Source organism: Dendropsophus ebraccatus, chromosome 11 (assembly GCF_027789765.1).
Source record: "Dendropsophus ebraccatus isolate aDenEbr1 chromosome 11, aDenEbr1.pat, whole genome shotgun sequence".
NCBI lineage: Eukaryota > Metazoa > Chordata > Amphibia > Anura > Hylidae > Dendropsophus > Dendropsophus ebraccatus.
In genome coordinates, this window is record NC_091464.1 from 15,877,670 (window position 1) to 15,902,202 (window position 24,533).

The 24,533-nt window shown below is 46.3% G+C and overlaps 1 protein-coding gene across 1 annotated transcript in view; it reads left to right on the forward strand.

Moving 5' to 3' along the window:
• Positions 1–1,820: 1,820 nt before the first annotated feature.
• CCDC80 (coiled-coil domain containing 80) overlaps positions 1,821–24,533 on the forward strand; it is a 56,180-nt gene continuing 33,467 nt past the window's right edge. Inside the window, exons 1-3 of the mRNA XM_069944666.1 lie at positions 1,821–2,141; positions 10,164–12,067; positions 15,972–16,128. Coding sequence (XP_069800767.1) covers positions 10,175–12,067; positions 15,972–16,128 — 2,050 coding nt within the window. The 5' untranslated portion in view covers positions 1,821–2,141; positions 10,164–10,174. The remainder of the gene's footprint in view (positions 2,142–10,163; positions 12,068–15,971; positions 16,129–24,533) is intronic.

The window sequence follows — 24,533 nt, forward strand, 5'->3', positions numbered from 1 at the left end:
TAGGCTCCGCACATTTCTAGCAACTTCCTTTCCTTTCTCCCTCCTGTAGGCTCCCATAGTAACTGCGCTGTTTTTATGTGCAGTAAAGCGAGTAGGAATGTGGGATGCCCCCTGTATGTAGGATCCCCTGCTGTGCCCTCATGAGCTAATAATGCCCCCTGCTGTGCCCCCATGAGCTAATAATGCCCCCAGAAGTGGCCCCCATGAGCTAATAATGTCCCCTGAGGTGTCCCCATGAACTAATAATGCCCCCAGAGGTGGCCCCCATGAACTAATAATGCCCCAGAGGTGCCCCCATGAACTAATAATGCCCCCAGAGGTGGCCCCATGAGCTAATAATGCCCCTACTGTGCCCCCATGAGCTAATAATGCCCCCAGAGGTACCCACATGAGCTAATAATGCCCCCAGAGGTGCCCCCATGAACTAATAATGCCCTCGAGGTGCCCCATGAACTAATAATGCCCCCAGAGGTGCACCCATGAACTAATAATGCCCCCTGAGGTGCCCCCATACACTAATAATGCCCCCAGAGGTGCCCCCCATGAACTAATAATGCCCCCAGAGGTGCCCCCATGAACTAATAATGCCCCCAGAGGTGCCCCCATGAACTAATAATGCCCCCAGAGGTGCCCCCATACACTAATAATGCCCCCAGAGGTGCCCCCATGAACTAATAATGCCCCCAGAGGTGCCCCCATGAACTAATAATGCCCCCAGAGGTGCCCCATGAACTAATAATGCCCCCAGAGGTGCCCCTAAAAAAACAAACATCCTACTCACCTAATCCGGGCTGTGTGGCTGCAGGCAGCAGCTCTCCTCCTCTTCTGGCTCCATCTTGCGAGCCGCAGGGACGGGACCTCCGGCAGGCGTGATGACGTCACATCATCACGCCTGCCGGAGAGGTCACGTCCCGGCATCCCATAGGCTGCTGGTATGAAGTGCAGGCAGCCTATGGGAGGGAATGCAGGAGGAGGACGCTGACAGGTCCTTCTCCTGTATTCTGATCGCTTTAATGTTCCGCCCGCTCACTGTGCGGGCGGAACATCAAAGCGATCTGTGCATCCTGAGAAGCTGCGCGGCCGCTGCTTCTCGGGATGCTTAAAGAGACAGTGCACATTTCCCACCGGGTTCCCGCGGCACCCCTGGCGGGTTCTGCCGGCACACCAGTGTGCCGCGGCACCCCGGTTGGGAAACGCTGATCTAGGGCTCTCAGGTCTTGCTGTGTGTGTCACTAAGAAGGGGGGGCTGTTAAGTATTTGAATAGTGATGTAGACGGTGAAGACAGGATCCGGAGAAGCCCATCCTGGTGAAACAGCTGTCATCTCTCAACCTTATTAACATGCCGGTGTCCTATGTAAATGCACAGTGGTGAGGGCCACGTTTTTTCTTTTTATATGAAAAGTTTACTTTGGGCGGGATACCCCTTCAATACAACTAAAAACAAATCTCAAAAATAAAAAAAAAAAGTAAATCCGAGCCTAGTAAAGCATACCAAAATGACACGGTATTTGCCGTGTGGGAACAAGGCCGAAGTTTAAAAAGTGCTATCAAAAATTCGACTTTTTTATTTTTTTAAGTGTTCTACTATAAACTGTAAATTTGACCCGAATAAAAGTGCAAAGTCCGAGAAACGGGGAGAGGTGTAATGTAGGATATGTAACTAACATCCTTCCTTACTTTCTGATGATGTGTAATGTTTCAGCCCTAAAAGTAAATCTCAGTCCTCAGCCCTCCCTCATTGCTTCCATTGGGCAGGAGGCGGTGTTCTGCTGATCAGTTAAATTCTTCCCAAATTTTTTTTTTTTGGTCTTGCAGAGACTGCAGATCCTGTGTGTGAATGTGTTTTACGGCGGAGTAGACGTTTCCTCTCTAAACTCTTCTCCCTGAAAACGAAATATTAAGCGTGCACAGGAAACAGGGGAGAAGAATAAACACTGGTCAAAGAAAGAGAAAAAGTGGTGTCATTTCCTCAAGACGGGAGCGTGCGCCTATCAAGCCCTACTCATCCCTCCCTCAAACAAAGGACCAAGAAGAAAATGAGGAAGAAGAGTATGAAGATCTGAGCGAGCGGATGCTAAAGGAGGACAACTTATACCATCGACAAAGAAATGGAGGTGTAAAGTATAGCCGAGCAAACAAGGTAATAATCAGGTACTGTTCTGGGAGTATATACTGTATATAGGTATGCTGGGTACAGGTATGTACTCTCTGGAGGGTTAGACTATGGCAGTCACTTTATATAGTACAGGGGTAGGGAACCTTGACTCTCCAGCTGTTGCCAAACTACAACTCCCATCATGCCTGGACAGCCAAAGCTAACGCTTTGGCTGTCCAGGCATGATGGGAGTTGTAGTTTGGCAACAGCTGGAGAGCCAAGGTTCCCTACCGACTGCCGTATACTAGTTGGGATAGTTTTGTAAGTATACTTTACTCACAATGTGAAGAAGAAGAAGAAAAAAGTTTGACCCTTTAAGACCCAATCTCTATGTTAATGCTCTATTGATACAGCTGACAGCGGGAACTTTAGGGAGTAACATTGAAGCATTTGTTTAAAGAGCCAAAACAGACTACCGAAAGATTTCAGGAAGCCGAATGTTCAGCTGAAGTAGGGGAGAAGTGTTGGGGGAGGGGGGGGGAGGGTTGAGACGTACAGGACATACAGTATAAGAAAAATGTTCTGCCCTATATATATACCTGGAGACTTATAGGAGTATATACTATAAAGCAGGGGTAGGGAACCTTGGCTATACAGCTATTGCAAAACTACAACTCCCATCATGCCTGGACAGCCTTTGGGAGTTGTAGTTTTGCAACAGCAAGAGAGCCGAGGTTCCCTACCTAAAGTTCTGGCTGTCCAGGCATGATGGGAGTTGTAGTTTTGCAGCAGCTGCAGAGCCAAGGTTCCCTACCCCTGATTTAGAGGGTTGGTTCCTATTAAGTCGATTACTAATTTATACCACATTTATAGTTTTATATTTAGAAAACATTTCCTTTAGCCTATGCTGGAGTTAGATGGTTACCTAAGAATACATTGATAGCCAAATCCTTATGTCACATCCTTCCACCTACAGGGGACTATGACGAGATAGGGTAGTCTATAGGATAAGCCTAAACAATAGGCAGGCTGTCCTGGGTGTGCTTCTTACCCCATTGCATGTTGCATCACTGATACTGCTACAAAAGCAATGGAGATTACCTTGTAGCCAAGGGCATATACTGTACACTGTATATACATAGAGGCTGGCCATGTGGCTTCCAAGGGGCTCTATGAGACACATGTATCACTGTAGCTGCCAAAACGGCTGCTACGGGGCCCAACGCATCAGGGGGGCCCATCCCTGCCATACATTGGTCCTCCTGAGTTGTCATCAGTCATTATACTACCAAGGGAGATGCCTACTATGGGGGACCCTATACTGGGGGGGGCGGGGGAGTGAGGATACTACGGGAGATGCCTACCATGGAGGACACTGTACTGGGGGGAAGTAAGGATACTAGGGGAGATGCCTACCATGAGGGACCCTATACTGGGGGGGGGGGGAGTGAGGATACTACGGGAGATGCCTACCATGGAGGACACTGTACTGGGGGGAAGTGAGGATACTAGGGGTGATGCCTACCATGGAGAACACTGTACTGGGGGAAGTGAGGATACTAGGGGCGATGCCTAACATGGAGGACACTGTACTGGGGGAAGTAAGGATACTAGGGGCGATGCCTAACATGGAGGACACTGTAGTGGGGGGAAGTAAGGATACTAGGGGAGATACCTCCCATGGAGGACACTGTACTGGGGGAAGTAAGGATACTAGGGGGGATGCCTACCATGGAGGACACTGTACTGGGGGAAGTAAGGATACTAGGGGAGATGCCTACCATGAGGGACACTGTACTGGGGGGGAGGGGGAGTGAGGATACTAGGGGAGATGCCCACCATGGAGGACACTATGTACTGGGAGGAAGTGAGGATACTAGGGGAGATACCTACCATAGGGGCCACTATGTACTGGAGCGGTAGTGAGGATACTAGGGGAGATGCCTACCATGGAGGACACTATGTACTGTGGGGAAGTGAGGATACTAGGGGGGATGCCTACCATGGAGAACACTGTACTGGGGGAAGTGAGGATACTAGAAGCGGTGCCTACCATAGAGGACACTGTGTACTGGGGGAGGGGTGTGGATACTAGGGGAGATGCCTACCATGGAGGACACTGTACTGGGGGGAAATGAGGATACTAGGGGAGATGCCTACCATGGAGGACACTATGTACTGGGGGGAAGTGAGGATACCAGGGAAGATGCCTACCATGGAGGACACTATGTACTGGGGGGAAGTGAGGATACCAGGGGAGATGCCTACCATGGAGGACACTGTACTGTGGGGGGGGGGGATACTACGGGAGATACCTACCATGGAGGACACTATGTACTGGGGGGAAGTGAGGATACCAGGGGAGATGCCTACCATGGAGGACACTGTACTGGAGGAAGTAAGGATACTAGGGGAGATGCCTACCATGGAAGACACTGTATTGGGGGGAAGTGAGGATACTAGGGGAGATGCCTACCATGGAGGACCCTATTTACTGGGGGGGGGAAGTGAGGATACTACGGGAGATGCCTACCATGGTGGACACTATGCACTGGGGGAAAGTGAGGATACTAGGGGTGATGCATACCATGGAGGACACTATGCACTGGGGGGAAGTGACAATACTAGGGGCGATGCCTATCATGGAGGACACTATGCACTAGGGGGAAGTGACGATACTAGGGGTGATGCCTATCATGGAGAACACTGTATTGGGGGGAAGTGACGATACTAGGGGTGATGCCTATCATGGAGTACACTATGCACTAGGGGGAAGTGACGATACTAGGGGTGATGCCTATCATGGAGGACACTATGCACTAGGGGGAAGTGACGATACTAGGGGCGATGCCTTCCATGGAGAACACTGTATTGGGGGGAAGTGAGGATACTAGGGGAGATGCCTACCATGATGTTGGTGTACCCCTTTAAAAGGGTTAGCCAGGATTAGAGAAAACGTTCTTGTAGGTTTTGGGATTTGATTCCCACGAATATGTCTCGAATATGTGTCATGGATATCAAACGACTGATATTATTTCATCCCTGACTGAATAGTCCTGGGCTTGAATTCTAAAGAATATGGAAGGAATGTTTCGTAGGATTCCATTAGCCGAGCATCTACTGATTCCGAAAGGTTTCGATTTCATCTTTATGGCTTTCTGTATCGTGATTTTTGTGTAACTCACTCCAGGTTTTGGAAATATTTGACTAGTGCCAAAGAGGTTGGCGCAGCATTATAGTGAGGACCAAAGCTTTCAGACCACCATCAATATTATTTTATTTATTTTCTAACATATTTCTTAAAGTGGCACACCAGCCACAACTTTAATGTACTCTCTCAGCAAAAGGCTGACTGCCCCCAGGCATCTCTTTTCTCAATAATGCTTCCTGCTTCGGTCCCCACTACATATTCATACAGCCCTTGCTGAGTAAACTAGAAATAACTTTCCCCATGTCTAAGTCTGAGACGTTGTTGTTTAAATATTTTTTTTGCAGAAATCAATAGTACAGACAATTTTAAGAAACTTTGTAATTGGGTTTATTAGCCGAAAAATGCATTTTTATAATGAAAAAGCAGTTTGAAGCTCTCCCCCTGTCTTCATGATTGTATATGGAGAGGGGAGGGGTTGAGGGAGATGAGGCACCAAAACAGGACAACAAAGAGTTAATTTACAGCTACATCACAGCACTGACCTCTCTGACCTCTGAATACCGGCTTTCATACAGCTCCCACTGTGTAATCCTTTGTTCTCTGCTGCCGATAATCTCCCTCCTCCCCCCTCTCCTTTCCATAGAACAGACAGGGCTCGACTGATGTAAAAGAGTCAAGATTTCCTGATAATGAGCAGTGGGTGAGAGAGAGAGGGGGGGGACCCAGGGGAAAGGCTTTTTGAATGCAGATGATGGCATATTTGCCTAATAAACTCAATTACAAAGTTTCTTAAAATCGCGTGTACTAATGATTTCTGCAGAAAAAAAAAACGACGGTTACACTTTAGAGGAGTACTCCCGTTTAAAAACAATCCTTTCAAATCAACTGGTTTCAGAAAGTTTTATAGATTTGTAATTTACTTAAAAATGTTGAAAGATCAAAATGAACAATTTCTCACTTGTCGCTTGATTGTTTGCTGTGTTTACACAAGCCGATTATCGCTCAAATGTGATCGTTATCGCGAAAATTCGAACACTAATCGTTCCATGTAAACACACCAATACTCCATGGGATCCCGGCAAAAGAAGGAACAACGTGCAATTACACAGAACGATTAGTGAACAAATGCGGCACCACAGCGAACGCTTACCAAACGGTTAACAATGATTTTAGGGTTATCGTTTAAACACGAACGATATAACGATATTCCGCACGATAATCGTCACGTGTAATAGGGCCCTTACAATAAAACATCACAATCACTGCACGGAGTAAGGGCCCTATTCCACGGGCCCGATCAACAGTATAAACGAGCGCCGATCTGCTAGATCCTATTCCACGGCCTGATGATCGTTTAGCACAGGGGTCTCAAACTTGCTGCCCGCGGGCCAACTGCGGCCCTCGGGACACTAGTTTGAGGCCCCCACCTCAATCGTAATTTTACTGTAAGTGCGGCCCAGCCCCGGATTAAATGCCTGCCGCTCCAAATCTTTTTCCCCCCGGCATCTTGCAAGACAGACGCGGCTCTTTTGATGGCCGCATCTGGCTCGCAGGTCGCCGCGGCTGCCCCTCCGCCTCACACACCGTCCACCCGACGTAGCGCCCGGACAACCTTGTCCAATCAAATCAGCGCAGGGAGGGAGCATTGGGCCGCAGCGGCTCCACGCTCCCTCCCTGCGCTGATTTGATTGGACAAGGACGTCCGGGCGCTACGTCGGGTGGGCGGTGTGTGAGGCTGCCGCTGCTACCCGAGGTGAGGAGGCCACGGCACCCGGGATGTGGAGGCCGGTGGGGAGAGGTAGGATGCCGAAGGGGAGAAGGGGGAGGCCGGTGGGGAGAAGGGGGAGGCCGGAGAGGAGACATGGGGGAGGCCACAGGGGGGAGGGGAATAGACACTTGGCCTGCTGGTTCCTTGGAGGGGTACTCCGGGATGGGGGCCCCCAGCCTGGAGTACCCCTTTAATGCAAAAGATGTGTGTGTGTGGTGGGGGTCAGGCAGTGTGTGGGGTGGAGGTCAGGCAGTGTATGTGTTGTGGGGGTCAGGCAGTGTGTGTGGTGGGGGTCAGGTAGTGTGTGTGTGTGTGGTGGGGGTCAGGCAGTGTGTGTGTGTGTGTGTGTGGTGGGGATCAGGCAGTGTGTGTCTGGGGTGGGGGTCAGGCAGTGTGTGTGTGGTGGGGGTCAGGCAGTGTGTGTGTGTGGTGGGGGTCAGGCAGTGTGTGTGTGTGGTGGGGGTCAGGCAGTGTGTGTGTGTGGGGGGGGTCAGGCAGTGTGTGTGGGGTGGGGGTTAGGCAGTGTGTGTGGTGGGGGTCAGGCAGTGTGTGTGTGGTGGGGGTCAGGCAGTGTGTGTGTGTGGGGTGGGGGGTCAGGCAGTGTGTGTGTGGGGTGGGGGTCAGGCAGTGTGTGTGTGTGTGGGGTGGGGGTCAGGCAGTGTGTGTGTGTGGGGTGGGGGGTCAGGCAGTGTGTGTGTGGGGTGGGGGTCAGGCAGTGTGTGTGTGTGTGGTGGGGGTCAGGCAGTGTGTGTGTGGTGGGGGTCAGGCAGTGTGTGTGTGTGGGGTGGGGGGTCAGGCAGTGTGTGTGTGGGGTGGGGGTCAGGCAGTGTGTGTGTGTGTGGGGTGGGGGTCAGGCAGTGTGTGTGTGTGGGGTGGGGGGTCAGGCAGTGTGTGTGTGGGGTGGGGGTCAGGCAGTGTGTGTGTGTGTGGGTGGGGGTCAGGCAGTGTGTGTGTGTGTGGGGTGGGGGTCAGGCAGTGTGTGTGTGTGTGGGGTGGGGGTCAGGCAGTGTGTGTGTGTGGGGTGGGGGGTCAGGCAGTGTGTGTGTGGGGTGGGGGTCAGGCAGTGTGTGTGTGTGTGGGGTGGGGGTCAGGCAGTGTGTGTGTGTGTGGGGTGGGGGTCAGGCAGTGTGTGTGTGTGTTCCATTCATGTTCAGAAAGTTAAATGTTAAAGAACTGTCAATACAGACATTTGAATCTGAATAATAATTGTTACATTTCTCTAGTCAGCAACTATATGTGGTTTTAACAGATGAAAAGATAAAAACATTTGATGACATTGGAATGTTTTTGTAAGAGCTTTTTTTGTGGAAAACCTGATCCGGCCCAGCCTCACCATGACTCTACCTCCAGCGGCCCCCGGGTAAATTAAGTTTGAGACCCCTGGTTTAGCGAGGGCTGCAGGGACATCGTTACCGATGTCCTTGCAGCCCTTGCAGCATACATTACCTAGCAGGGCTTCTCCTCCGCTCCGTCTTCCTCCCCGGGTCCCGCGGCGCAGCACCAACTCCGGAGCGGCCTGACTGAGTTGTCAGACCGCTCAGCCAATCACTGGCCGCGGCGGTCCCAGCCAGTGATTGGCTGAGCAGTCTGACAGCTCAGTCAGGCCGCTCCGAAGCTGATGCTTGACCCGGGGAGGAAGACGGAGCGGAGGAGAAGCCCTGCTAGGTAATGTATGCTGCTTCTCAAATCGTCGGTTGGTGACCGATGATTTTAGGTTTGGGCCTAAATAAACGATCAGCCGATGACACGATCATCGGCTGATCATTTTCTTTATTCCACCGAGTGATAATCGGGCCGATTTGGCAGATTATCGCTCCGTGGAATAGGCCCCTAAGGGCCCTATTACAGGGGGCGATTAACGCACGGAAAATCGTTTTATTGTTTAAATTTAAACGATAATCATTCTGTGTAATTGCAGGCAACTATCCAAAAATCGTTTGTGTGTCATTTATCGTTGATTGAGACCCAACCCTAAAATCATCATTAATCGTTCGCTCATTGTTCGTTAATCGTTTGCTGTAATTCCCTATTCGTTCACTAACCGTTTAGTGTAATTGTACATTATTCCTTCTTTTGCTGGGATCAGATGGAGTAAACGATCGTAGTAACTAACCACTATTGTTCTGTGTAATATGGTTAAGGTTTTTAGGTTAACGTTAAACAATCTAGTTTGGGATTGTTTATCGTTAATTGTTAAAAAAAATCGCTTCTTCTAATAGGAACCTATCTCTTGGCTGAAAATCGCCATGGCCAGATGTTAGCTGAGAGTCAATAAGGGTATATGGACGGCCATTCAAACATGGCGTTTTTAGGATAGATGGCAGTTTTTCTATGGGGGGAATGCCAAATAAAATATCATATCTATTTGCATGTTAGTGGGTCTTTTTTTTTTTTTTACAATTTCTTTCCCCCAATTCTTCAATAGAAGTCCTACAGTCACATAATATAAATAAATAAAAAAAATGCAGGGGATAAAACACCAAATAAAAAGATGAAAACTGCTTGGTGGTCTAATGCAGTCAATGGAAATCTGGGCTTCTCTCTCAAAACAACGCTGCCAAGTACTTTATGGGCATAGACGCTTGATCATTTATTAATGTGGCTTTGGGGTTAAACGTTGCATGCTAAAGTGCAAGTTTCATTAAAGGGGTTATCCAGTGAAAATCTTTTTCTTTCAGATCAACTGGCGTCAGAAAGTTATACAGATTTGTAATTTAACTCTATTTAAAAATCTCAAGTCTTCCCATACGTATTAACTGCTGTATGTCCTGCAGGAAGGGGTGTTTTCTTTCCAGTCTGACACAGTGTTCTCTGCTGCCACCTCTGTCCATGTCAGGAACTGTCCAGAGCAGGAGCAAATCCCCATACAAAACCTCTCCTGCTCTGGACAGTTTCTGACATGGACAGAGGTGGCAGCAGAGAGCACTGTGTCAGACTGAAAAGAATACACCACTTCCTGCAGGACATACAGCAGCTGATTAGTATGGAAAGAATTAAGATTTTTAACTAGAAGTAAATTACAAATCTATATAACTTCATGAAACCTATAAAGGCTTCCAGGAGCAGTAGAATTTTTTTTTTACCTATGCCACAATTATATTTGGCTAGGGATTATTACTATCAGGCTTATTGTTTCTGTCTCTTACAGATAATCGCACCATGAATAGGACTCTTATATTACATCTGGCAATCTTGCTGGCAGTGTGGTTATTATGTGCTTCTGACCAGTCTCAGAGGAGAGCACCTCAGAGGGACAGTGGAGCTATCAGGCCAGCGCACAATGGAAGAACTCTACCCAACCATAGACAGCGTGGCCACTTACTTATAAATCAAGATAAATCTGTAAATAGGAGTTTATTGAAAAGTAATTTGTCACCACAACCTATCCAGAGAGATGAAAGCCAAACTCAGGTTAGAAGGGTCAACACACAACAAAGGGCCGGTGTTCGGCAACCACAAGCTAGGATGTTGAAGGATGAGAGTGCAACATCTGCACGTTCTAGAACAGCACGTTTTCCATCATCTTCAAACTCGCCTAATATTCTCGCTAGCTTTGCCGGGAAAAACAGAGTATGGATAATCTCTGCGCCTCACGCCTCCGATGGCTATTACCGACTGATGTTGAGCCTTTTAAAAAATGATGTGTATTGCGAACTTGCCGAAAGACACATTCAACAGATCGTCATATTCCACGAGGAAGGAGAAGAAGGGGGTAAAGTAAGACGCATTACAAACGAAGGGAAGATCTTAGAACAACCTCTCGATCCGGCGATCGTACCAAAAATGATGGCTTCTTTAAAACTAGAGAAAGGAAAGTTCGGTATGGTTCTTCTAAAGAAGACTTTGCAAGTAGAGGAAAGGTATCCCTATCCTGTCCGTCTAGAAGCCCTGTATGAAGTTGTTGATCAAAATCCGATTAGGAAAATAGAAAAACTTAGGCAAAAAGGTTTTGTACAAAAATGTAAAGCCGCTGGGGTGGAAGGGCAAGTATCGGAAGAAGGCGAGAGCGGTGGTAGCAGCAGTAGTGGAACAAGTGGGAGTAGTAGTACAAGAGCTATGAAGCCTACATCAGCCAGCGAAACTGTTCAAGTTAAAAAAGAAGAGCCAAAAAGAAATGTAGTTCCTACAAGGTCAACTAGAGTTAAAAGTACAAGAAAGCCTTTTATTGCGCCGCCAACACCTTCAACCACAATTAAAATAACAACCATTGCTCCTTCCACAAAGACCACTACCCGCATATTAACTACAGCTTCAAGGGCACCAACAACCTTGCCAACAACAGTTCTTCCCACAACGCAAAGACCATGGACTACAAAGTCTTTTGCCACTTCAGAGTCTCAAAGGTTGCCTGCTCAAGCTGAAGTAACAACCCGAGATCCAGAAACAGCAGGGCAGTATTTTCCTGTGAGAACCGATAAACACAGAGATAGACACCATGTGCAGACAGGAAAGCACTTTGCTACTACAAGCAAAACAAACAGACCAATGGTCCATGAGTCTCACACAGATGCTCCCGTTGTTTCAACAACCACTACAGAGCATTATACCAAAGAAAACACTGGGCGGTTTGGGGATAACCGCACAGATAGAAAAGACCACAGTTCTCATGATGTCACCCAAACTCAAAAGAGACCACAGAAGACTAAATCATCTAAAAAGAAAGGAGTCGAGAAAATATTTACCAACGAATACGACGATAAATTTGACGCCGGCAAACCCACAACATCGCAGGTCGAAGTGACCATAGAAGAAGCAAACATTCCACCCAAAAAAGGGAAGGAGCAGAAAAAGGAGGGAAAGCCTGAGAAGATCGAGAAGAAGAAGAAGAAGGCTGACAAATCCGAGAAGCCTCCAAAGAAAGAAAAAACTGCTAAAAAAGATAAATCCGAGAAAAAAGTCAAGCCAGAAAAAGACCGTAACAAAAAGAATAAGAAGGCTGGAAAGGGCGAGGAAGATACTTTTACTAAACCGGTAAAAAAGACATTTACGGAGGCACCAAAGAGGTCACTGTCAACGTTCTTGGATAACTTTGAAGGCAAACGAAGGCTTTTGGTAGGTGATTACATCCCTGTGTATTGTATATTATTAGTCTTGTTGATGTATTTGTGTGACATTTACATTTTTGGGACATCAGCTACGTTGATATTGCATGTAAACAAATACAAAGATAATGGTAGCCATATGGATCGCAGCATATTTGTCTGCTGCCAAATAAAACAGAACCATGAGCATAACAAAATGTTTTTAATTATGTTGCTTCATGTTTTTTTGCATATGTTGCAGTGAATTTGAGGATAGCTCAAAGGGGTTTTCCCATCAAATATATCAATGGTATATTCTTAGACCATACCATAAATGTGTGATTTGACTGTGGGCACTCCTGCAGTTTATTGTGGTTATGCTCCCTTAAAGGAGAAGTCCGACGTTTTCTAAAAGCCGTCAGCCTGCTGGGGGAGGGGGGAAATTGATTTCAAGTAACAACTCACCTCTCCCTGTGCCTGTGGTGCCGCAGGACCCTCCCTGGACTTCAAAAACTCTGGGGACTCCACGTCACGACCTGGTTGATGGACTGGCAGCTCAGCCAGTCTGTGATTGTGGTGGGACACCACACCAGTCACTGATTGGCCTGTCCATCAGCTGGGACAGACATTTTCTTCTGAGTTGTAACTTCTGACGGGGCTCCAGCCGCTCAACGCGGGCACGGGAAGAGGTAAGTTGTTACTTGAAATCAATTTCCCCCTCCCCCTGTAGGCTGCTGGCTTGTTAAAAACGTTGGACTTCTCCTTTAATGAACAATTCTAGACAGGGGCGTAGCTAAAGGCTGATGGGCCCTGGTGCAAAATGTTAGCTTGGGGCCCCCCCCATCTCACCCGATCAGGCAAAGTCCTATCTAACGTTATATCCAATTACTCTAATGTGCCACCATGTTCTAATGCCCTGTCACTGCCTCCACCTCATGTACTGCACTACTGCCCCCTATAATTAATGGACTGTACTGTGTCATTGTCTAATCATTGTATTCCAATCTTTGACTCTCCAGCTGAAAAACTACAACTCTCATCATCAACTGCCAGTTGGATATGATGGGGGTTGTAGTGCTGCAACCTGAAGAGCCACATGCTGCAAAACTCCCATAATAAACTATCAGCAGGGCACGATGAAGTTTGAACTTCTGCAACCTGGAGAAGTCACCTGATATCACCTGCAGTCCTATGTAACACCACAGATAACAGTGATATCCCTCTCAGTACAGATAATGTAGTAGTCACCTGCAGTCCTATGTAACACCACAGATAACACAGTGATATATCTGAGTACAAATAATGCAGTAGATGTCACCTGCAGTCCTATGTAACACCACAGATAACACAGTGATATCCCTCTGAGTACAGATAATGTAGTAGATGTCACCTGCAGTCCTATGTAACACCACAGATAACACAGTGATATCTCTGAGTACAGATAATGTAGATATAGACCCCCTGTGTAGCCCCCCCATAGTATACACCCCCTGTGTAGCCCCCCACAGTATAGACCCCCTGTGTAGCCCCCCCCCCACAGTATAGACCCCTCCGTGTAGATCCCCCACAGTACAGACCCCCTGTGTAACCCTCTCATAGTATAGACCCCTTGTGCAGGCCCCCCTCATAGTATAGACCCCCTGTGTAGCCCCCCCTCTCATAGTATACACCCCCTGTGCAGCCCCCCTCATAGTATACACCCCCTGTGCAGACCCCCCTCATAGTATACACCCCCTGTGCAGACCCCCCATTGTATAGACCCCCTGTGCAGCCCCCCCATTGTATAGACCCCCTGTGCAGCCCCCCCTCATAGTAAAAACCCCTTGTGCAGCCCCCCCAGTATAGACCCCTTGTGCAGCCCCCCCCAGTATAGACCCCTTGTGCAGCCCCCCCAGTATAGACCCCTAGTGCAGCCCCCCCCAGTATAGACCCCTTGTGCAGCCCCCCCCCAGTATAGACCCCTTGTGCAGCCCCCCCAGTATAGACCCCTTGTGCAGACCCCCCCAGTATAGACCCCTTGTGCAGCCCCCCCCAGTATAGACCCTTGTGCAGCCCCCCAGAATAGGCCCCTTGTGCAGCCCCCCCAGTATAGACCCCTTTTGCAGACCCCCCCAGTATAGACCCCTTGTGCAGCCCCCCCCAGTATAGACCCCTTGTGCAGCCCCCCCAGTATAGACCCCTTGTGCAGCCCCCCAGTATAGACCCCTTGTGCAGCCCCCCCCAGTATAGACCCCTTGAGCAGCCCCCCCAGTATAGACCCCTTGTGCCGCCCCCCACATCGCTACATTTATGTAAAAAATGAAAAAAAATAAATAAATAAACTCACCTCACCTGGATCCTTGATCTCCCTCAGGCCTGGCAGCTTCTCTTCAGTTCAGTGAGCTTCCGGGATGCCGGTCCTGGCCGGAAGCTCACTGATGCAGGACCGCGGCGACCGGATTTCTCCTCTCTACTGCACGGCGGCTGACATGTGACGTGATGACGTCACATGTCAGCTGCCGAGGAGGAGGAGAAGTCCCGGCGCCGCGGTCCTGCATCAGTGAGCTTCCGGACAGGGCCGGCATCCCGGAAGCTCACTGAACTTAAAGAGGTCCGGCGGCCGCGGTCATTTAACTGCACGGGGGGGCCATTTAACTGCCCCGGCCCAGCCCGCCCTTGCCGCGCCCCCCCACCCCCGGATTGGGGGAGCACAGGAGGAAGTGGCAAGGGGGGGCCGTGTGGGCCCCCCTAGCGTAGGGGCCCGGTCGCCATGGCGACCCCTGCGACCCCTATAGCTACGCCACTGATTCTAGGTATATAATGTGTGTATGATTTTGTAGACTACTATATGGAACCATAAACTCTATACAGATTCTTAAAAGGAGAAGTCCGGCCATTTTTAAGATCTGGCAGCCGGCAGGGACAGGGGGGAATTTGATCAGGACTACAAACTTACCTCTCCCCGTGCCCGCAGTAAGTGGCAGGACTGGCCTTGGACCCCCACCGGGCTCCAGGATCTCCGGCGCTGACATGTCACAACCCGGCTGATGGACTGGCCGCTCCAGTCACTAATTGGCTGAGCGGCCAGTCTGCCACCCAAGACAGGCATTTTCCCTTGACTCATCACAGCTCGGGGGAAAATGCCTTCCGGCCAGGGTCCCAGTGCTGGTCCTGCTGCTCACCGTGGGCACGGGGAGAGATAAGTTCACTGATCAAATTTCCCCCTGCCGGATTTTAAAAATGGCCGCACTTCTTCTTTAAAGGGAAACTATGAGCTGCTTTGTGCAAATAAACCTGCTATCTCATTTTTACGGCGCCGGTCTTCTTTTCTTTATTATTCTTGTCGTTTTCAAGAACTTTAATAGAAAAATATGTAAATGAGTCCATTAGGAGCTCTGGGAACGTTCATCGGACTCCCGGTGCACCATTCGACCTGCCTGCCTCCTCCTTCAGTATTGCCTACCTGTGCATATTAAATTATGCATAAGCAGGCCGATCTTTAGGAGGTGGCGGCAGGACAAACAGTGCACTAGGGGTCCGAGGAACGTTCCCAGAGCTCCTAATGGACTTATTTACTATTTTTTTTTATTAAAGTTCTTGAAAACGACAAGAATAATGAAGAAGAGAAGACCGGCGCCTTAAATATTAAAGGGGTTATCCAGCGCTACAAAAACATGGCTACTTTCCCCCTACTGTTGTCTCCAGTTTGGGTGGGGTGTTGAAACAACAGTAGGGGGAAAAGTGGCCATGTTTTTGTAGCGCTGGATAACCCCTTTAAGTACAGGGCTGCCAGGAGATATCAGGAGGTTCCCTTTAAGGTTCAGTAAAATGGTGATTCATTGAGTGGAATGTTTGAGCTGATCAGTATACAATAGGCAAATATTAGCTTAATTTGCTGTAAAACAGATACACCTACATGTGTGCATGAAGATCTCATGTGTGTCTGTGTCATACAGCTCATCACTACTCTGAAGGAGGACAACAATATGTATTCCCAGCAACGCGATGAGTATCTGGAGACTGTCTGTGAGATGGCCATAAGAAAGATCTCAATTGTCACAATTCTTGGAACTTTGACCAACAGCACCATGAAAATTGACCACTTCCAACTAGGTAAATCATCCTTCTTATATTATCTTATTATTATTGTTAAAGGAGAACTCTGGGAAAATTTTTATTAGATATTGAGTTTTCCCCCAAAATCTATAAAAATCACCAATATACACTTATTATGGGAAATGCACATAAAGTACTTTTTTCCCTGCACTTACTACTGCATCAAGGCTTCACTTCCTGGATAACATGGTGATGTCACTTCCTGGATAACATGGTGATGTCACTTCCTGGATAACATGGTGATGTCACGACCCGACTCCCAGAGCTGTGCAGGCTGTGGCTGCTAGAGAGGATGATGGCAGAGGGATGCTCAGTGTCCCTCCAGTGCCCTGTGTCCCTCAGTGTCCCCCTGCCATCATCCTCTCCAGCAGCCACAGCCCGCACAGCTCTGGGAGTCGGGTCGTGACATCACCATCTTATCCAGGAAGTGAAGCCTTGATGCAGTAGTAAGTACATGGAAAAAAGCACTTCATGTGCATTTCCCGTAATAAGTGTATATTGGTACATAGGGAGAGAGGACCCTGCCCGAGAGGGCTTACCATCTACAAGGTAGGAGGATGGAGACAGAAGGTAAAGGGCAACTAGTTGAAGTGTGAGGCAAAATTATTGTAGGTTGTAGCCTAGGTGGGTTTTCAGGTTACTTTTGAAGGTCTTGATGGCAGATGTATTGGGGTAAAGAGTCACGGCTCCTCTACAGTATGCAGAAATACACCATGTATTGCTACTTAAAGGGCTTATCCAATGCTGCAAAAACATGGCCACTTTCTTCCAGAGACAGCACCTCTCTTGTCTCTAGTTGAGGTGTAGTTTGCAATTAGGCTACATTCACTTCAATGAAACTGAGTTACAAAACCTACACGCATAGGGGAAAAGAGAGATGCTGTGTCTGCAAGAAAGTGGCTGTCTCTGGGAGAATGTTTTTGTAGTGCTGGATAACTACTTTAATTTCTCTCATCAAATGTTTCCTATCTTTTTATGTAGTGTCTATGCAATTTTTAGTTTGAACAACACTACAGGAAGTGTATTGTTATACATTATAAATGACCCATACAATGTTTTTCTGTGAATACTGCAAGAGTTGGAGAATATTCCTCCTAACATCCTGTAAAAAAAAAAAAAAAAAAGGCTACAACGTAAATGTGGTTTCTTCCGCAAGCTAGACTTTAACACAGTCACTATCAGGGATCAGTAGCTCGAAAGAAGACATCTGCTGAGCAGGTAGTAAAGAATTCTCGGCACTCACCAAGTAGATTCTGTTATTTGTTTACATTCCAATATGGAGGGTACAGTCATAAGACACACATGTCTGAGTACCGAAACGCGTCTTATGACTGTAACCTCCATATTGGAATGTAAACAATTAACAGAATCTACTTGGTGAGTGCCAAGAATTCTTTACTATTGCCTTGGATTTGCCTGCCACAAGCCCCAACCCTACCATTATCTAATGGTATTTAATGGATATAAGGGTGTTGTCTTAAAGTGTCATAGATAGAGATGTCAAAGATGTCATAGATAGAGATGAGCGAACCTGGAGCATGCTCGAGTCCATCCGAACCCGAACTTTCGGCATTTGATTAGCGGTGGCTGCTGAACTTGGATAAAGCCCTAAGGCTATGTGGAAATCATGGATATAGTCATTGGCTGTATCCATGTTTTCCAGACAACCTTAGAGCTTCATCCAAGTTCAGCAGCCCCAGCTAATCAAATGCCGAACGTTCGGGTTCAGATGGACTCAAACCCGAACCCGGTTCGCTCATCTCTAGTCATAGAGACATGTTAAAAGTTTTGAGTTCACACCCATACCTATTGGGAGACCAAGCCAGGAGAGAACCGCGCTAAGCCTTCATAGCCATACATAGACGGAGCCCAACGGATCACGACACATAGACAAGAGAGCACCGTGCTTAGCGTGGCCTTCTCCCGCCTTGTTCTACGGATCGGTATGGGTCTGAACACTCACATCTGGACTGATCAAAATTTTTGACATGTCTCTGACATCTATATGACATGTCAAAAGTTTTTTCAAACGACAGGTACACTTTAAAGAGACTCTGCCAGTAGGTTTGTGATGTCCTATCTCAGAGTAGCATAAATTAGTAAAATGGACAATAAGTAGTCCTCTCCATTATGTGCATGAGCCCAGTAGTCCTCAATATTCATGAGAAGCAGAAAACTCTGCCCACCTGCTGGTGATTGGCAGTTATCTATCCATGCATCCATGCTGTGTATAGGCAGTCACCTGACAATCAGCAGCTGGAGGGCGGGGGGAGGGATGTGGCAAGAATCCAATTCTCCTGCATATTAGGAGAACGGCTGAACAGAATGATGTAAGTAATACCCTGATCTGTTTAGCATTTCTATCACTAGTTCATGCTGCCCTTTTTTAAGGTGGAATTAACCTAGCGACAGATTCCCTTTAAGTAGGCATTTATTTTTTGTAGACCTGGGCATCGCTGAAATACTTTTTACTGATGTAATGATATGCTTGGAGGATTCAAGGATAAAGCTGAACAAATAAAGCTGCCCAGTTATAAATTCTGACGGATTAATGTGTATCCTCCCTATTCACAGCTCTTTTTCCTGTTCAGCTAAACAGAGGGAAATTATTTCCTGTCTGTTGCTGCACATAGTCCAGATTTAGCTGCGGACTGAAACAGTCATCATGAAAGGACCAGATTAGCTCCAGCCAGATGTGACACATAATAGTCACTACAATGGTCTTTATAGGTGCACAAATCAAACCATTTGAAGTGGAAGCAGATATTTGGAAAAAAATCCAACATGTCTATAAAGTTACCTGCCGCATCAATGTAAAAAGAAAATAGCTGAATCAGCTATGTTTCATCATGAGATGTTTAAACAACTTTATGCAATGCAGATAAAAAACTGTATAATCATATATATATATATATAGAGAGAGAGAGAGAGAGAGAGAGAGTAAAAAAAACACAGCGGAACTCACCCGTATATGCTTTTCCAAATCTGTATCACATAAAATGCGTGGACATCAACAGACAGACGTCGTATTACTTTGGTCTAAAATTGACCTAACGCTACAAAGGTATTAGGTTCTACAAGGGTATTAGGTAGAGATGAGCGAACCTCAAGCATGCTAGGGTTCGTGCCATTTGATTACTGGTAGCTCAAAAACTAAGATGTAGCCCTAAGGGTCCTATTCCACGGGCCGAGGAGGGCCCGATCAACGATGTAAACGAGCGGCGATCTGCTAGATCGGCGCTAGTTTACTGGGCCTATTCCACGGCCCAATGATCGTTGAGCGAGGGCTGCAAGGACATCGTTACCGATGTCCTTGCAGCCCTTGCAGCAGCAGTAATACATTACCTGCAGGTCTTCTCCGCGCTGTCTTCATCCCAGGGTCCCGCGCGCTCTATCTTCTGAATGGCCGGTCAGCTGACAGGCCACACTCAGCCAATCACAGGCCGCGGCTGTCCCGGCCTGTGATTGGCTCAGCGCTCCATCAGCTGACCGGCCATTCAGAAGATAGAGCGCGCGGGACCCGGGGATGAAGACAGCGCGGAGAAGCCTGGACAGGTAATGTATGCTGCTGCTGCTGTCAAATCGTCGGTCGCCCGCCGCGCACCGATATTCAACCGTAGCGATGCACGGTGGGGGAACGATGATTTTAGGTCTGGCCCTAAATGAACGATCAGCCGATGACACGATCATCGGCTGATCGTTCTCTCTATTTCACCGAATGATAATCGGCCGAATCGGGCCAAATGGGGCCGATCCGGCCGATTATCGTTACTGTGGAATAGGGCTCTAAGGCTGCCTAGAAAACATGGATACAGCCAAAGGCCATAGACTGCATCCATGTTTTCCAGGACTCCCTAGGATTGCAATCACTAATCAAATGCTGCACGCTCGGGTTTGGAAGAACCCAAATGTGCTTGAACTTCATTTATCTCTAGTATTAGGTATTACCTTCTTGAGGCTCTCTATCTGTTTGTACAGAGCTGTATCAGTATTATGAAATATATAAAGCTTCTCGCACCTCATTGAAACCATTTGGATTTAGAGAGTTGAGTTTCTGAATATCCAAAGAGATCCGGGCACCTTATGGAATAGACTTAAACTTAGTTTAGGCTAGCTTCAAACTGCCTTAAAATCTTGGAAAAATGACAACAAAAAGGCAATGGCATTTAAAAAAAAAAAAAAAAACACCAGCGGACAGATGTTAGCTGGAGGTCAGTGGAAGTTTATGATCAGTCTTACACACATGGCGTTTTTTGGAGTGGCGTTTTTCTCTCCTCTCGGGTGTTTTCGAGGCTCTGTGGCAGTTTTTCCAAAACGCAGCACATAAAGTCAAAAACACCAGAAAAGATGCAAATGCATGAAAAAAAAACATACTGGCAGTTTTTCTGGGATGTGTGAGGGTCCCCTTAGGCTAGGTTCACACTGTGTTTTTTGCAGTCCATGTTGATACACACAAATACATCTGTTTTTTCATGCTTTTTTTCCCAAAACACAGATGGAAAAACGGACTGCAAAAAACCCAATGTAATCATTTTCATTTTCAAATTAGCATTAGTACTTTTCGCCAGAAGGTGTTCCATCTCCCATGTGGTGTGTGCAATGTTTTCACGTCTGATGTAATGACCCGCTGCATAACAGAAGGGAAAGCCTTGAAATTACCAGGTACACGGCACGTTTGAGATCGGCCAGGAAAGACAAAGTAACACCAGCAGGGAAAGCTTAAATAAACTACTCCGAAATTAAAAAAGCAATTTGAGCAAACGTGTAACCAGGCAGATGCTGTAAAGCGAGCAGCTGTGTCAACACCAATCGGTAATAATCCCGTGTATAAATGACATAGAAGGCAACGCAAAGAAAGCCTGACAATATAAAGTGCATAGGAGTAGACACTTTCATTAGGAACAGCTAACATGAAAACTTTTCTTCCAACGTTCAAAGTAAAAGCAGAACCATCTGGGAGCAATTATCTAGTGGGAGGGAATCCGCAAGGTTCAGCAAACCAGGAAGGAGGCAAATACTATTGTGTACGCGAAGCCACATGGCTGCACAGACTGTTTCTGAATGACATCAGCTCTTTCCAGAATTTGTTATTAGGCCGGGTTCACATAGTGGCCTAGATTTAATATGGCTCCACAGAATTGGGGTTCACAGTAAGGCTTAGTTCACACTACGTTTTTGCAATCCAGTTTTTTTATCAGTTTTTGCAAAAAAACAAATGGAAAAACATGCATTTGTGCTTTGATCCGTTTTCTTTATAATGGAGGTCATTGGAAAAACGGATCAAAACGGATGCACACACATGCATGTTTTTCCATCTGTTTTTTGCAAAAACAGATGAAAAAGCAGATTGAAAAAAGTAGTGTGAACCCAGCCTAACAGAGACTCATTCATTATGAATGTGCCGCTACGATTTTGGTTGTGATTCGCAACTTAGCAGAAAACACACATTTTACAATAGATTTGGCAATTTGGATATTGCCAACATGTTTTGTTTTTTAATCAAATAATTATTATTTATTTAATAATCATTTATTTTAAATTTTCTATTAAAATAAAATTTAAAAGCAATACCGTACTAATCAGGGATGGTTAGTAGGGCTGTGTTCACACGTGGGGGGGTGTTTGTTGCATTTTTGCTGCAATTTACTGCAATTAAGCGATTAATTTTTGGCAAAATTGTGGGGAAATTTTGCTAAAAATTCACAAAAAACAACACAAACGCCATGTGTGAACACAGGCTTGGGCCGCACTGTGTATTTGCTATCCATTTCATGAATCAATTTAAAGGTAAAAAACAGATGCATAAACAGATGGTAAAAACTAAGGTAGTTGTATGCCATCCTGCAGCATCAGTGTTCCATTGACCTACATTATAAAAAAAAAAACTGGCAGAAGCAGACCGTTTTTATTTTCTTTAATTTTAACGAACACAAAAATGACCTTGTTTTTCTGTAAGTTAAAATTAAACATTCAGTGAAACGGATGCTGACGTGGACAGAGGTGGCAGCAGAGAGCACTGTGTCAGACTGGAGAGAATACACCACTTCCTGCAGGACATACAACAGCTGCTAAGTACTGGAAGACTGGAGATTTTTTAAATAGAAGTCATTTACAAATCTATACAACTTTCTGACACAGTTGATTTGAAAGAAAAAAATAAAAAAAATAATGGGAGTACCCCTTTAATAATTTTCAAAGCTCAATTACCTGCGGTTTGTTAGATACACAAAGGGGTAACAAATTCCCTTTAATATATTTTCCAGAAATGCTGACAAGAGATATTTGAAGCAACCATTTCTAATATAACATCACTAGGGTTAGACAGCGACCCTTCTCTTTGATCTGCTCGGCAGCCGCATAAATATCACATTTCTGTAATTTCACCGTTTGTCAGCTTAACCGCAGACATCTGCAGACACTGGAGGCCACATCACTGACTGCAGGGCACATACACATCACTCATTCGTGATTCACATTACTAGGGTCTATGGGGAGATTTATCAAACATGGTGTAAAGTGAAACTGGCTTAGTTGCCCCTAGCAACCAATCAGATTCCACCTTTCATTCCTCATAGACTCTTTGGAAAATGAAAGGTGGAATCTGATTGGTTGCTAGGGGCAACTGAGACAGTTTCACTTTACACCATGTTTGATAAATCTCCATGTCTGACTATAGGCCTATGTGTTACATTGTGCATGGGGCATAGGTCAGACGAAGGAGTAAGCTGCTCTTGCTCTTTGTAACATTTCACAGAACGTTCAATGATGGCGTATGTAAGAAATATTTCCTTATACCTCAACCACCTGGCAGAGCGGCTCCGCACCAAATCTCCAGCCATTTCTGTAGACGTTCTTCGCGTCCCGAAATAGACCTGAATATGTCTTCTGTGTTTACCTGTGAACACTATGAATGTTGTTTTTCCGTTTCGAGCGGAATACCAGTAAACCTCTAATTTATGGCGTTGTACAAATAGAGAGATGTGTGAAGGGTTTATTTTCGACAAGACACGTTTTGTACTAGATTATGAAATGATTGAAAGGGTCAAAGCATAGCTCCCGAAATCTGTTCACACCATCAATTCCAAAACTTCCTTTAAAGGGCAACTCCGGTGGAAAAAATATATATATTTCAAATCAATTGGTGTCAGAAAGTGTGTTAATTAGTTCTGTTTAAAAATCTCCCATCTTTCAGTACTTATCAGCTGCTGTTTGTCCTGCAGGAAGTGGTGTATTCTTTCCAGTCTGACACAGGGCTCTCTGCTGCCACATCTGTCCGTGACAGGAACTGTCCAGAGTAGCAAATCTCTTGGTAAAGTAATCATCACAGAGGAGCATAATATAATATTACAGAGGGATTTGGGGAAGCTGAAGGCTTGGGCAGGTAAATGGCAAAAGTTTAATGTGGATAAATGTAAGATTATAGGCTGTCGTAAAATAAGTACAGTACAGTTATGAGCTAAATAATAAAACACTGGAAAAAACTGCTTCCAAAAAGGACCTGGGGGTATTGGTGGACAGTAAACTCAACTTTAGTGATCAGTGCCAGGCAGAAGCTGCCAAGGCTAATAAAATAATGGGATGCATCTATGCTATCCCAAACCTCAACTGCTCTGGACGTTATTTGCCATCCAATAAAAACGGCGGTCATTTTGACGGTGTGCGAACATAGCCTACACACGTAATCGGATCAGTCCCAGTTGACCCTGTTATGTAAGTGCTTAGTTAGTCGGCATTCATTACACAAGTTTTCCTACCCAAGACATTGGGTTGCTGCGCTTACTAGGATTGATAGGATCAACCCGTGGCATTCAAGGTATATGTGATCCTGGATGTTGGAGGGGCCCTAGGAAGAGCAATTGTCTTTTAAAAAAAAAAACCAAGGGAGAGCATTTCTGCTTCTTCGTTCCAGTAATCATCATTTTTTTTATCAGCCGGACCCCAATGGTCCCAACTTATGACATATCACTATTACATTGCAGAAGATGAATGGACATTTCGGTCGGCTTTTGTCTTGTTGTTGTTGGTATTGCAGCATGTTGCCCCGGAGGAGGGAATCCTTCGGCTTCTTCTATTACATACACCTTCTTATTTTTAAGATTTCCCTTTCTGAACTATGTAAAAGAACCGTTTGATAACCGAGCTTTCATACCGCGTGCAGCGCCCTAGAGACCGCACCGCTGTCTCCATTCATGTCCTTCCACCCCAATCGGTAAGATTAGATTACACTCATTTTATGTATCTCCTGTCGAGTTGTTGTTTCAAAGAGACAAAATCAACATAAGCCTCACATTACATTACAATGAAGTAAAAAGACTCAGCATGGTTCTCTTCATTAGCATTCCATCCTGTCTATATCTATTGCTTCATACCAAGCAAATAGAAGAGTGACGGATAATAGTCGT